Source organism: Tenebrio molitor, chromosome 3 (assembly GCF_963966145.1).
Source record: "Tenebrio molitor chromosome 3, icTenMoli1.1, whole genome shotgun sequence".
Lineage (NCBI taxonomy): Eukaryota > Metazoa > Arthropoda > Insecta > Coleoptera > Tenebrionidae > Tenebrio > Tenebrio molitor.
The window spans coordinates 9972482-9988443 of record NC_091048.1 but is presented as its reverse complement, the minus strand read 5'-3'; the positions used below and the strand labels follow the sequence as shown (position 1 = coordinate 9988443).

The following is a 15962-nucleotide window of genomic DNA, read 5'->3' as shown; positions in this document are numbered from 1 at the left end:
AACGGTTGAAAATAAAATATCGAAAGTATTGCTGGTGTTTTAATTTGTTGTGAAAATTTGCGATGATAAAAAAAATCAAATAAAAGTAAACTCATCCAGTAGGCTGTGATTTTGCACCCTCACCAGGATAAGAGATGGCGGTAAACGCTTTGTGCCCAAAAAATGTATAGGGAGTTTGGGTTCTATATGTTCTTATTTTGTCTATGGCTGTGCTCAACTTCATCTAGCTTCCGCTGCGCTCCATACGGCCGTCCCAATACGCCAATTTTCATTGTTAAAATTGATTCTACTAACCTCAAAAAATCGTTTGGTAACTAGCTCCAACTAGCGGAGAAAACTGTTAATAACAATGATTGACGTATCTTTCCAAAAGTTTCCAGAAGTTTCAAAAAGATATGAAAATCAAACGAAAATAATAGTCTTGTAAAAATGAAAAATATATAACTATATTTAATACATTATTTACATTAAAAAAATGGAACAAAACTCGAAAGGAACTTAATTTTAAATAACACAACTAAAGAACATAAATGGGTGGATAGGTACAGTTAATTTCAAAATTATAGAGTACACCTAATTTTCTACAGTGTAAAATGCACTTACATTTTTTGTCAAAGATAAATGTCATTTTTGACAAACAAAGTGCTTAATCTAACCGAATACGCGAAAGTGGTCATTCTTTCCAAATTAGAAGAAGGGTGGTCGATCCGGAGGTTAGCCGAATATTATAACATCGCGAAGAATACCGTGTAGAGGATAAAACAGACAATATTATAGTCCTCTAAAATATCAGCGACATTTATGTTGTCAAACTTACCTAACCTATATAAAAATATGACGGCCAAATTTCAAAAAGGCATCTTCACATGTGGAAAAAACTGTAATAAATCGACTTCTTGATTTTTGAGGTGTACTCGATAATTTTGAAATTAACTGTAGGTACTTCTTTGGTCGATCCGTAGTATTATAATTTTAAAACCTTTCTACTTATGGGTTTATTGGCAATTGATTTTCGTTTTATGGAATCAGTTTTTTGTGAACAATAATTATTTAAAACTGGTTTCATCAATAATTCAATAATAACTTTATAAATTGTGTCTTTATGTGTATTACAGATAAAGAGGGAATTACGAATTAAATGTGGATGTACAATTGTTACGAGTTGTTTGCAAATATTTTCTTGGGCCAAATATTATAATATTTCTGTATTGGCAATATCTGCAAATTCTTTAAAAAAACTTACAAACTGATAATTTGGATAAGTCAAACCGCCACGATTTTGAAGATTAATTGAACGTAAAAGAGGACCAGGGGTTGAAAAAGACAATATAGGATAGAGACAACTGTCGCAGTGAAATATTTCATTTAATTTTTTTACAATATACCCTGCTATGAAAGCAACAGAAGCTGCACATATGGTGTTACTGCGATTAAAAATAATAATTGGTTTACTTAAATTTCGAATTTTCTCTAACAGTCGAAAGGGTAGTATCAAGTCCGGTTCACATTTTTCCGCCAAACTGACAAAAAAACGGTTTCCCCATCAACCCATAAAGATTTATGTTAAAAATTTTGCAACAGATGGGGCTAGTTACCAAACGATTTTTTTAGGTTAGCTGAATCAACTTTAGACCCTTATTGGGACGGCCGTATGGAGCGCAGCGGAAGCTAGATGAAGTTGGCCATGCTGTGCTCAAGGCCATCTGAATCAAAAAGCTACGCTTATAAGGCCGTTTCATTGTCCATGATAATTGTTTCTGCAGAGTGGCCATGAAACAAAAGAAGACAGAACCTTATTGCGCGCCCTCGGTGGCCGATCAACGAATTAAAGCTACAATATTGGCGGCAATTTAAAATGTTGCCCTTTTATTTTACATAAAATGGTAAAAGCGTGTTTCATTTGTGGGGCAAAAGATGTTCGCTTATTTGAAATTCCGAACAATATGGAACAAAGACAAAAATGGTTCGAAGCTTTTGAAACGTTTTGCGGTAAGCAAATCAATGGAGACAATGATAAGGACAACCTTTAATTTGTATTTGTGATATAAACGACTACAAAAATTACGGATTACTCAAAAATTTGTGAGCGGCATTTTCAACAAGACTTCATAATTACAACCTCCAAAAGACGACGCTTATGTAAAGATGCTGTTCCTTCTATTTTTGTAAGTATCTATAATTAAAACAGACTTGTGGTGTTTATTGATACATGAAATATGTCTACATAGAAGCGAAGTCAACCACGAAATATGAGAAAACAAAATGAGCTTCCTCTTCTTATTTTTCGATCAATTACTTATTAGTTTTCACAGTCAAAATCAGGAACCTCCAGTTATTAATTACTGTCATCTTATTAATGTTTTTGTTTTTTACATTTTTCCCACTGAAACTCCGCTTGAAATTCCTGTACCCCAAAATCCTATAGAGTCTTTCGTCATTCCAACCATTCCTATCACATCCAAATGAATTCAAGTAAATAGTATTTCTGCGGAGTATATGGCTAATCTCCAGTACCACTGCAAAGTGTTGACCCAAAAGCTGAAACGAACAAATTGTTTAGCTAAATTAAAAGATTTAGAGGAAGAGAAACGTAAAAATTCAAAAAATATGAACTTAATACATAATATAATTCAAAACGCTGATGAGAAGGCCATCTTTCTGATGGATCTTATAAACAATTATAGCAAAAGAGTACCGAGATGGTCTGAAATATCAGTCAGAACGTGTACAGTATGGAGATTCTGTTCAGCTAAAGGTTACGGGTTTTGACATAACAACTTAACAAAATTACCTTCAAAATCTACAATTTTGAGACATCTTGGAAAATTCGACGATCAAAATAATGAATGTATCCAAAATAAGCCCGGATCTTGGATATTTTATAGCACTCATGTTTTACTTGACGTTTTAAACATTTAACCTCAAAGTAAAAAGAGGAAAAAGTCTCAATCGACTGCGTTCGAAATCGGTAGATGGAGCGCAAAAAGGTTCTGCCCAAGGTTGGTAGACCTGACTATTTTGTATAATAGGTTGCCTCGTTGAAAATTGGGGGGAGGGAGGGAAAGTAACTCGTGACGTAAAATTAACCCAGAAATTTTGAGTGTTCGAATAGAACTCAAGGTTTATAAACTCCGTGGAGTGTATTGGGTGGCTTTTTGGGCTTTATTCTAGCGAGGGAACACCTAAAGCATATCTACAGACTCTGCCTTAAAATTTTAGTACATTGTGACGTCACGAGTAACTTTTGCGGGGGGAAAAAATTCAAACTATTGCTTTAAATGGCAACGAGGCAACCTACTATACAAATTAGTCAGTTCTACCAACCTTGGTTCTGCCGCCCGAAATGTCACAGAAACAAAGTTTATAACGTGCCTTCAAAAATAACTATATTTAGAGTAGGCGTTGACAACGTTTTAATTCTGTTAACAGTGTAGATAATTTCGTAGGCAACCAATTATTCTCCGGAGTTACACAGGTTGCATAATAAGTTTTGTCCCAATTTCATATTAAAATTTTGACATTTGACATTCGTTCTCTTTCCCGTTTTCAGATTGAGTTGTGTTTGTGAATTTATTCGTTTTATTCCTCGTCTTGCGTACAAAAAATCAGTTCTTGTCAGAACTAAAACGAAATCTGCGTCAGTGTTTTACTGTTTTCCGACATTTTTGTGAACAATGGCTTTCACTGAACAACATAAAGTCTTCATGGTAATGTCATACTTTCGAAACGGTGTGAAAATCGATGGAGTTTGGCAGTATTCCCTTGCGTTATGTATGGAAGAGTTTGGAGAAGAATTCCCAGACATTGCAGTGGAATATACGCAGTTTCGACAAACTTTAAACATATGCTTAAAGAATTTCCAAGAAAATGGATCTGTGGGACGAAAACCTGGAAGCGGCAGGCCAAAAAAAAGAACTCCAGAAGTGATTGAAGAGGCGAGACAAGCAATGGAAGAAGCCCCAGGCACTTCAATTGAACATTTGTCACAACAACTTGGTGTGTCTGTTGGTACCTGTCATTCAATTGTGAAAAAAGATCTTCACCTATTTCCCTACCGTCTCACATCTGTGCAAGAATTACATCCAGCTGACCTCCCCCAAAGATTAGAATATTGTCAATGGTTTCTGAATACTTTAGATGTTCACCTTGATAAAACCTTTTACACTGATGAAGCCTACTTCCATCTTAGTGGATATGTCAACTCTCAAAATACAAGAATGTGGAGTTCAGAAAATCCACATTTTTTCATTGAAACACCCCAGTACCCCCAGAAAGTAGGCGTTTGGGCTGCTATTAGCCAACGCAGAATTATTGGTCCAATCTTTTTTGAAGGTAACAATTGTAATAATGTTTTAATAATTAAATAATGAATCAATGTTTTTTAGGAAATATCAATGCTGCAAGATACAGAAATGAAATTTTGACTCCATTTTTAAATCAGCTACATGATGATGAGTTAGTTTATGGCTACTTTCAGCAGGATGGTGCTACAGCTCATACCACAAGGGCTACAATAGATTTTTTGGCCGAATTTTACGACAACAGAATTATAAGCCGTAATACACCAAACAACTGGCCCCCTAGATCATGCGATCTCACTCCTTGTGATTTCTTCTTGTGGCCACACATCAAAAATTCAATTTACACAACACCCATAAATGATTTGGCAGAACTACGAAATAGGATAACACAGAAAATTAATGAAATTAACAATAATCCTATTGTTTTAGAAAATGTAACTAATGCAATTAGACGAAGGACTAGGTTGTGTTTACAAGAACAGGGTGCACATTTTCAACACTTACTCTAAATTATGTATAAAATTGTTATCTCCTATTGTGTGAGGTTATGTGCAATACTTAATTTACAATTCTTATTAGTGTTCACAGCAATGTTAATGTTATGTTCTCTTTTATGGTTTAAAGAAATAAATGAATTGATACGACTATTTGTCAATTTGCTTAAGGTGGGTACTTTCAGACTGTCTGTTTAGTTTCATGTTCAGTTTCAGTTTTCATTCAATATAAATACCTACTGAAATCGAATGGAGAATATGAACTAACCGTGTAACATCCCATTTACTTGTTCTCTTTATGTTAACAGTTACTTGACTTTGGTGCTTTTGAAATTTTGCGATCTTATTCGAACTTGGGGTATTTTTCTCCCGAAGATTAACTAAAATTTGCAGCAATGCCTCAAAGATTTCGAAAGCTGAAACATCATCTTCCGCATATTGGCGAAAAGCCATTAGTTAGCAAATAATTTGTGATTGGACTTATGTTTGGATTATTTATTAATGTGAATTTCAATAATCTGCGATGAATGCACTACAAAAATTAAAAATATTTTCTAACCTAATTTTATTTCGTTAAATGTCAGACCAGACGATTCTTGTGTCATTTTCTACGCTGTAAAAATGTTGCAAACAATTGAACTTCCATAGGCTGCTCTAAATATAAATTTATTTGAAGGCACGTTATGGAAAAATCGAAAATTGAAACGGCCTTATAAGCGTAGCTTTTTGATTCAGACGGCCTTGGCTGTGCTCATAGACAACACAGTAAACCTATAGAACGCAAACTCCCATAGTTTTTTGTGCCCCGACGCCATCTACTGGCTTGTGGTAGGTGCAAAATAAGACACAGCCAGCTGGATATCCTGGCTTTTTTATTTATTTTAATTTAAAGTAAATTATTTATGAAACTAAAAGACTACATTTATTTTGAGGTTTTTATTTTTAATCTTTTTCGATACATTTCCGTTGCATTTTTATAAATTTTGGTTTGGTATTTCTTGCATCCTCACCCAAAATTTTGCTGTTTATTTTCATCGGATTTTGCATGAAGTTTTATACGTTTTCGGTTCATTACAGTCCGAATTTTGGATCGACATTTTGCCTTTTTAAAATTGAATTGAATTGAAGTTGAATATGCTGAGCTTTTCTTATTTTCTTTTTGAAACTTTCACATCATAAGAATTTATATCTTCTACTTCATTACTACATAAAACAGGAGTTACACAATTATAGTGTCTTCAGTAGAAATGTCGTAGATCAGTAGATCGGATGAAAATTCTATAAAAAGTAGTTTTCAGTTAAAATATAATTATCAATATTTTTTTACAATTACTGGAAGTAAATCTGGACTGGAAAAGGAGGGAAGTTGTATCGAGGGTACGGCCACATTCGTTCGTGCCGAAGTCTTTGCTGGTAAAATGAAATCCACACACAGTGTAGCTGTTATACCAACACTTTCATAGGCTCCAAAGATGATAACTGCTTGTTACCAGTCTTTTTAATACATTCCATAAAACGCCCAGGATATTTAATTGGATTTGGAAATCTATGGCGAGTTCTACATGGTTTATAATACCTTTGCCCGGTGCAAAGTCTCACAATAGTAAACTTATTACTTATGACCCTTATGACTTGATATGTCAAAATATAATTTTTTTAAATTTTGGCATAAGTTTCCGCGATTTTTATTTTTATAAAACCGCAGCGTCCCCTGGCGGCTTGTGGTGGGTGCGTTTCCAAAAAAAACAGGGAAAATGCATAGGAGTTTGCGTTCTATAGGTTTACTGTGTTGTCTATGGCTGTGCTTCATACAGCGCGGCCTCTCGTAGCAGTTTCGCGAACGGCAATGGCTTGTGAAACTGTTTTACCAACTGCGCTTTCATGTCACGCCAATTCATACTTAGGTGATCCTGGGCGTCGTGCCATTCCCTGCAACCTGCTGGCGACCAGCTTAGTGGTACTACGATCATCCCAACCGTAGTTCTTTGCCAATTCATCTACGCGATGAATCCAGGTATCGATGGATTGAGTTGACTGCGGATCAAATACGGGGATGACGTTATTTTCGCCATAATGCGCACCAAAACTTCTGGCGTTTTCGACAGCACGAAGACGCTTTTCTACTTTACGCAAGCGACGTTGTTGAATCCTTCGAGGGACCATGTCTCGCGCTTCGGCATGGTTTCAACACTTGAGAACGTTTTGTTTTTTAAACCGCGACACGAAACACCTTTTACAATAAAAGTTATGGATAAACAATCCCACTCCTGATTTGTAAGGTTTTTATATACATAGTTCAAAAAACCCCTTTTTGCAGAAACACACTATATTAGATTAGATGTAACAAACTACCGAGCGTACAAAAGTTTTCTTAATTGCTAAGTCAGGCCTTGTTGCGCCTGAACAAGAGTCTCATGTCCACGCATGCGCTACAAAGGATCTTCGCAAATCCCAAAGTTGCGTAAACGCAACATTATCGTAGAACATAAAAAAAACCTAAGTATAGCCTTTTCTGGCAAAGAAAAAATATATTTAGGATAGAAGAAGGCCCTGCGAATTTCATCTAGTACATAACTGTGATAAACACGTATTCAAAACAATAATAAAAAAATTCAAGTAATAGTTATTTATGTATTAAGGGCATAATCAGGAGATTATGACACGAGGGAATCTTTAAAGCCCGAGGAATGAGGGCTTTTAAATTCCCGAGGGCCATAATCGACAATTATGCCCGTGGTACATACAACGTTTTATTCTATTTTATAATTTCTAAAAGATCCAAACAAATATTTAGTATTCCTTAAAGGAAATCAACTAAAAGTCGTGTCCATGCAAATTTAGTTACCTATTTTGATGTTGTAGGGTTACTGTGTATATAATGTATGATTTTCTTTAATAAAATAATGTTTGATATTATTGTTTGAATAATTAAAACAACCATAGCTTGGCAGATTTTTGGACAGATCTGTGCCATAAAGGCCAATTTATGCCCATTTGGGGGCGTATAAAGACGATTATTGACTAAAATAGAATAAATACGTACAAATTACCATGTTTTCCTCGAACTTTCTACTATTCTACGTTTAGGTTTATTTACAATGGAAATATCGGGATGTAATCTCTATAATGTCGTTGTGGCACCCCAGTGATCCAAAACATAATTACAGAGTTTTTGACATAAAAAAAAATAATTAAGAAAATGTTGCGTTAACGCAACGTTGGGCCTTAATGTGTTAAATCTTTGACACAGAATATTCTATTTCTTGTTTAATGACCATTTCGTCAAACATCAATATACACTTTTAGTGTTGAAAACAATTTTAGTGTTGAAAACACTTATACGATCAGGCAATACGAGTTGAGTTAAGAAAATGTTATGTCGAATTTGTGCACTATTTAAAGAAGAAATTTCCAATTGAGAACACATTTATGCCGGGAACCCACTTGCTCCACGTCACGAGACATACGCTATGCAACGTAGGTTGACGTGGGTTCACATTGTCGAAAGAACAGGCACATTATTAACACGCCACGTTACGCGTTGTGACGGATATCATAATTTTTAAGGGAATTGTTCAAAAATTAGTCTTGTTCTCAGTGTTAAACATCTATTGAGAACTTTTCTAGTAATTCTTAAGTCCATAAGGGGTACCATAAATAATCCATGTCAACCTCTTTTCTGGAAGTGACCGCCCAATTTACTAATAAATCATAGCTAAATTTTGCACTTTAACATCAAATTTCATTTATCTCAAAAACCGGAATGTGTTCAGGGACACCAAATTTTTCCTAAATGTTTGAAAGAACTCTCAGTGAAAAATTATGTAAATTAATGTAGCGGTTATTGAATTAAAACAAAATATTTACCTGTTTCATTAAAAAAAAACAAAATTTTTACAGAATGTTCTACAGCGATACACAATCATTCCTGAACTTTTTGACAATTTTAAATCGATTAGAAGTGGGTGTTTTCGATCGGGCGGTAAAATTTCACTCATCCTGTATAAAAATCTCTACTGCGGGACAGAAGAAGCACGGAGGGGGGACAACACGCTTCAACACGCTTACTAAAAAGTCTGGACGGCAGCGTTGCCAGGGCTGGTGATTTTACACCAGATCTGGTAATTTTTGCACTTGTCTGGTGATTTGGTGATTTTTTTTGTGATTTGCGACAAATCTGGTGATTTTTGTACTTATAAGGTTGGTGTTAATATTAGATGATCCAATGACCTTGTATTCGTGCCCACAAATCACATATAGTGGAGTAACGTTAGGTTTTTATTTCGGAACCGGTAGCAGGAGCTCGGATTTGAACGAAATTTTTTTAATGTGTTATAAATAAAACATATTAAAACCTTTATGTTCGATTGTATTATAATTCATGATTTATGATATCGTTGAGTGTCCACAAACTATCTGTTTATGGACTAGTCCATAAAGATAGTAAAACGGCCGCTTGTCAATTTTGGGTATTACTTCAAAATAAACGTCAAAATTTTCCTAATTTTATTTAAATCAAGAATGAATAAATAGAATTAATAGAAAACTTTGCAGTCAAGATTCTTTAGCTTTTGCCGCAGTTTCACTTACTTTGCTCATTATTACAACTAGAAATAAAGACGATTTCAGTTCGTATTTCAAACACAAACACTGTTCGTTTTCAAATAAATAGTAATAAATAATTTCGTAACCACAGAAACAAAAACAGAACACTTCGAAATTATCGTAATTTTTAGAATCTATTAATTTTGTATCTAAAAGAAACTTAACTTCACAATCGAACATATAATTTGTTTCAAAATCAAAAATCCACCAACACTGCATTCTACCTCGAAAATACAACCGACAACGTCGCCAACTTTTGTTTTTAGTGTGTTTGAAAGTGTCAGAAAAACGTGGGGTTATGAAATAAAACTGTTGACAGTCGTTTTGGGCGTAGTTCATCGTGTTTTTTAAATTCTTCGAAGCACTTAATGAACGCTCGCTTTAATTTAGCGGTTAAAAGATTCCTTGTTTTTCGAGGCATTTTTATAATTTGATATTTGTGACACACTGAAGGTCAAATTTTGGCGGAAGGTTGGGCCAACCCAGAAAAATGAAACTTATTCTAGGGATTTCTTTTTTTCTGTCAACATAATTCAACAGGTAGTGGATTTTTGATTTTGAAACAGATTATAAAGCTTTGTTTGTAATTCGTACATAATTAGGCTTTGTGAACTTGCCCTACTTATTAGCCTCGCTCGCAAGCTCGCTCTCATAAACTATAGGGCTCGTCCACAAAGACCTATATTATGTACTTATTACATAAATAGCTATTATAGGTTAAAAATTGCCGCTCATTGTTTATTTCATTAATTTATTGTTTATTTATAAGAACTGAAATTTTCCAGTTAGAAATCGTTATTTTCGCAAGAAAAATACTAAAGAACAATATAGAATGACTTTGGGAAGAGTATATTGTTATATTGAAAATTGTTTGGAATGAATTTTATGTGGAAAAAGAAGAACAATAGGCAGATATTCGGTAGCCCGGTGTTGACCAGCAGAGATTGAAACACGTTCAGTTTGTCTTTTAGAGTCGCATAGTTAGCATTTTTTGAAGAAAATATATAATTATTTTTGATGATTTTTGACAAAAAAGTGTTTAGTAATACCATGCGATCGAAAATAAAAAAAATCCAGAGGTCCGTGATTAATACGCTTCAGTTGGCAACACGTAAACACATTACAATGGAAAACTGTCATTATTAATTTAATTATTGACTATTAAAATTGCTATTGCAATATGTTCAGAGCAAAAAATTTTCATTGTGCAGTGTTACTTCAGAAAGGGCGAATCGTCCTATTCAACGCCTGTAGTTTTCGAGGAATTTCAACAAAAGTTTCCGGACTTTCAAGGCACTTACAGTGGAGAGTAAAAAAACCAGACATCATTATTGACATAACAGTCATAAGTGTGAAACCGCCCTTCCTACATTTAAATTTATTTAGACTGATTGTGCCAGTTTAGTTAATAACTGTGCTACAATCGTGTCAAAAATAAATTACTCTCTAGGATTTAGGGATATTCGTTACTAGGTTGTCATAAATTTGGTTAGGTTGGGGGCTATGTGGTTTCTGGTGGCAGACAAAAGATATCTCAAAAATGTAAGACTGTGGCTAATTCCTTGTCACAGTTGCAAATTAATGACTAATGCCTCGCTAAGTGATAGATGATTTTTCCTTTCACAATCAATTTTGGTTTCTGTCGGCATATTTAATTGAACTCAATTAATAGTAACCAACCTTAGGCATTCAAAATTACTTCTCAAAATTTTAGTTACACAACATGAAAAACGTTATTTCTCTAAAAGTTCGAAATATAGGGAGTAATTTATTTTTGACAAGATAGTAGGTACGGTTGCGGTCAATAAAATCTGAGCAGCACATTTTCCTACTGTAAATATGGTTTAGATTGTTGCTCAAGTACGGGTAGTCACCTGGAAAACTGTCATGTTGATGTAAACGTCAACGAAAAAAAAATGCCACATTTATCTCTTGCAGAAAAAGTAAGGGTTGTTACATTGCTGGAAGAAGGTTGGTTAGAAAGGAGGGTAGCAGTCAGGTTCAACATAGCCAGGAGCACTGTGCACAATAAGAAAATGTGGAATGAACGCCAATCGTTTGAAAGGCAAGTCGGTAGTGGCAGGCCTAGAATCTCTACAGAGATTGACGACGTTAATTTGATTCAAGTTCTACGAGAAAACCCGTTCAATTCTGTTACCGAGGCACACAATGAAACAAATTTCCCAGGTTCTCTTCGAACAGCAAGGCGTCGTGTCAAGGAAGGATCGGAACTGCGAAATCATCCTGCAGTCAAAAAACCTTTTTTGACTCAACAAAAGAACACAGAGTAGGATAGTAGGATTCGCGTTGGAATATTCCCTAGAACCATTAGATTTTTGGCAGAATGTTGTTTTCACAAACGAGAAGATTTTTCAATCGTGCTATAACGGTCGTGTTAGAGTTTATAGACCACCAAATTCTCGTTTTGATGAAAGTTATACTCAAAAAGTAGTAGTAAACGGTCGCTTTTCTGTAAATGTCTGGGGCTGGATTAGTGCCCAAGGACCTGAAGTTTTAACGCATATAATAGGCAGAAATAATGCAAAGGTCTATCTTCATACCCTGGAGAATATCATGCTGTCATCAGTGAATGCGGTCTTTCCCCAAAATCATTTTATTTATCAGCACAATTATCCTATTCATACAGCTAGAATTATCTCATATTGGATGGAGCAGGTAGGAATACGAGTTCTGCCTTGGCCTTCGCGCAGTCCGGACTTGAACCCTATCGAAAATATTTTGGGTTTAATGATAAGGAAACGTCGAAGAGTTATAGGGAAAAAATTCAAGAAGTGTGAAACGAATTAACTCCAAACTATACCGAGGTTTTAGTAGCATCAATGCCGAGAAGATTGACCTAATGTAATAGACAAAAATGGGGCTGCTACAAAATATTAGTTTTTATATATTTTTTTTTTGTTGCATTCTCTTACAATGTTCTTATCTTTCTACCATAAACATGTTATTTATTAAGTTCACGGAAGGTGTGAATTAACACGTGGTATTTGTGTATGCGTAGGTACGGTCTCTAGGGTAATGTGACTTGAGGTGAAAGCCTGATTTACCAAATTTCATGAAAAAGTCATGGAATGTCAAATCAGTGCTCAGATTTTATTGACCGCAACCGTACGTCTGATCAATTCTTCAAATGTTCCAGTTGTCATAAACTGTCACATTGACAATAAAGAATGGGTTATATCAAGGCGGTCTCTATTTTAACAGGCCGTGACACTGACTTCAGAAAGTGGTCTGTGGAATGGCCCACTAACGTCTGACAACGTTGCTTCGCCAACCTTTAAAAAAAGTTACTAGTTTTGAAGTTTTGTGATCACTCACTGTCACTCACTATTTTGTCATTGTTAGCTGTCAGTTAATCATCACTGAAAGATTTTTCTAATTCTCGTATTGCAATTTTACTTCAGTCAAAGTATATCAGGTGTCCAAGTCAAGGTAATTATGTGTATCCTGTTTTATAAGATAGCTATTGTTAGTAAAATTTCATAGAGTCCTATATTCTGAACAAGTATCCTATCCAAAATGAAGATAGAAGTCCTTTTAGTTCACCATGATTGCAACGCATGCCACCTGTACACCGTAGATTTTTTTCTAAAGTCGTACACAGATACCATTAAAGATTAATAAAGGTGCAGTATGAATTAAGAACTCCAAAAGCTACCCACTCGGGTGTATGGACCCTACCACCAATACAGGTTTATAATTTAAAATGGATTTTAGCATTCTAATCTTCTTCGATGGGAATTTGAAAACGCTAACGCAGGAAGACTTGCTTGAAGCATAATTTGACTTGCAATTGGGTACGCAACATTTGTGTGGCATGTTTATTTTTTCAATTACTGAAATTAATTGCGCTTGTCAAAATGATTTTTGAATGAACCGACTTTCTATTGAAGTGCCAATTTTTTTCAAGCTCAGGATGCTATGGAATGGCCCACTAAGAAATTTGGCAACACAGCCAGTGTCCTGGCTTGTTAAAATAGAGACCGCCTTGGTTATATTGAATTTTTGAAAATGTCACAATTTTGATGTCCATTTTTTTTACTCCCAACTGTACCAACAACTTGCCTTGATTATTTTGTTTTTCCATTCCTGAAAAACAACGTGTTCAAAAATAGGCCACTGTAATTGCCCACCATCAACAATTTTAGATGAAAATGACATAGAAGAGGATGAAACCGGGGAAAATATTTAATTTTTATAATACACTCTTAATAAATTTATAAATTTTTACTTTCAGCATTTCTTGTATATTTTTTACCAATACCCGTCACAATGATCGTTTGAAGAGTTCTCATAACAAAGTCAGATATATAATTTCAAAAAGTGTTGTCGGAATAGTTTATTTCACCTTTTTAACCACTAAAATAAATGCAAATCAATTACCTAATTGATTAATTTAATTTAATTTAAATCCAAAAACATGGAAATTTCCATGGAATTTTCCATGTTTTTGAATTTTTTTTCGAGTGTTCCGAAATACACTGACCGGCACAAAAAACGACTCACTTCGCAACTCACTTTGAATTTTAAGTAATTCATTGTCTTAGAATTTATTTTTGGTATTATGTTGTATTGGTAGGTGCTATTTAAGTTATTCTTTGCTAAAGAATATCCGACAAACAAAACATTAAACACAGGAAATAAGATTTTAATGAAAAATGATAAAAGTTATTTTTTAGAAAAAAATTTTGTTATAAAAAATTGTCAAAATTTGAACAGTATTTTGAATTAGTATCTCGTTTTGTCAAATTAAAAATTTTAACACGTAAAACAACCGACAAAAACACAATATGAAAGTAGCGCAAACTTTTCAATAATTGATTTAAACAAAACAATTCAGTTGCCATGGTGACCATAGCTGTCCCGATCTTTGAAAATATCCCAATTTAACTATTATAAAAAAAATAAGGCAGAATATAGCCTAAGGGAGTCCGTTTCGGCTCAGGGACGCGAGGGTCGCGGGTTCGATTCCGACGCAGGGCGAAATTTAAAATAATAAAAAAAAAAGGCTATATTCTGTCTCGTGATTCGTAAGTCACGTTAAGCCATTGGTCCCGGTCTATTGAGTTGGTCATCATGCCCCTCATAGATTTGTAAGCCAGTCCTATACTGTGCAACAAATTTTATTTCAAGATTATTTATTAAAGAAATCATAATGAGTCGCTTTTTGTGCCGGTGAGTGTATTTCCCACTATGAGCGTCAATTTTTAACCTATAAAGGTTTTAGTATTTTGTATTCATGACATAAAAAAAAATAAATTATTACAATCGGAACTCTTGCTACCGGTTCCGAAATAACGCCGTATTTTTGTCTATCGTTACTCCACTAATAATGGATTATGTGATTTGTGTTCGTGCCTTGTGGTATTCGTATTCGTAAAGACGTTGACATTTGAAACTAATGTTGCCGTAAAAACCATATGTATTTATAATTAGGTATATTAAATCCATGGGTATATTATGTAGTAAATATATAGTAAAAGCCAAATTGTCGGTGAGTAATCCCAAACCCTACTGAAAATAATAAAAACTATCTCAGAAAGTTGTAGCATGTAGAAGATGTCTTCGAACGAGTATCCGAGTGAGGGCTCTGAACATGAAAGTCCTGAAACTAGTCAAAGTTGTCAAAGTCCCAAGAAAAAGAAAAAACTTAACTATGTCCACAAATATAAGACGTCTTGGGAGAAGCAGTTACAATGGATTGCCCCAAGTAGGAAAGGCAAAAATAACTTCTTTTGTAAACGTTGCAACATTGATTTGATTGGAGAAATTGTTGCTGCCAAAAGGCATGAAGCTACTTCAAAACATGTTAAAAAATGTAATGCTTCGGAGATGCAAAAGTCAGTATTATCATTGAATATTGTGTCCAATACTAGTCAAGTCAATAAAACAAAAGAAATTGAACTCCGTTGTGCAGCATTCTTGGTTGAACACAATATTTCAATAAATACTTCAAGTCACCTAGAAGGACTTATCAAAGAAGTTGTAAAATATCAAGAGAGACAAATTATTTTGTATTGCGCAGCATGCGCCATTCCTTGTCCAACTGATTCGCGTCATCTATGAATTGTTGCATAAAAGGGATATTTTTAATGGATCTAAAAAGGAAAGTTCTTTCAAACCACGTGTAAATTCACTGTTGAACGTTTATAAATTTGACGGGCTAATTCAATAAGAAAATCTAAACACCGCTTCCTGAATTCAGATTTATCTCTATCACTGAAATTAAATTCGTTATTGCAAAAGTTTGCTGTTACTTTGGGACCTAAATATACATTTTCCAGGTGGACAAAATTTGCAGGGTTTGCATACTGAACTGTTTCCAAATCCTTTTCCAAGCAGTTCGGCTTTATATAAAATTCTAATATAGTTTTATACATATCACTCATTCTTTCATGCAACAGGTGCACTTTTGGTTCCTGAGACTGGAACTCAAGATTAATATCAACAACAAAAGGAAGAACGTACTCCAAGAACTCCAAATAACACAAAATTATTGGATCAGATAAACGATTGTGAATGGTTTCGGAAACCTGGATCCTAT

At 34.5% G+C, this 15962-nt stretch overlaps 1 protein-coding gene and 1 long non-coding RNA gene across 2 annotated transcripts; one reads left to right on the top strand and one right to left on the bottom strand.

The window, feature by feature from the left end:
- The first annotated feature begins 3386 nt into the window (after positions 1-3386).
- LOC138126691 (uncharacterized) lies at positions 3387-4945 on the top strand. The gene is made up of 2 exons (XM_069042463.1): positions 3387-4332; positions 4386-4945. Exons 1-2 carry the CDS (start codon positions 3675-3677, stop codon positions 4808-4810), a joined length of 1083 nt encoding a protein of 360 aa, XP_068898564.1. The 5' UTR covers positions 3387-3674; the 3' UTR covers positions 4811-4945.
- A 771-nt stretch (positions 4946-5716) lies between these two features.
- LOC138126799 (uncharacterized) lies at positions 5717-6924 on the bottom strand. Its single transcript, XR_011157965.1, has 2 exons — positions 6183-6924; positions 5717-6073 (listed from the first exon to the last, which is right to left on the bottom strand). It is a non-coding gene; the product is annotated as an uncharacterized lncRNA (long non-coding RNA).
- Positions 6925-15962: the final 9038 nt, after the last annotated feature.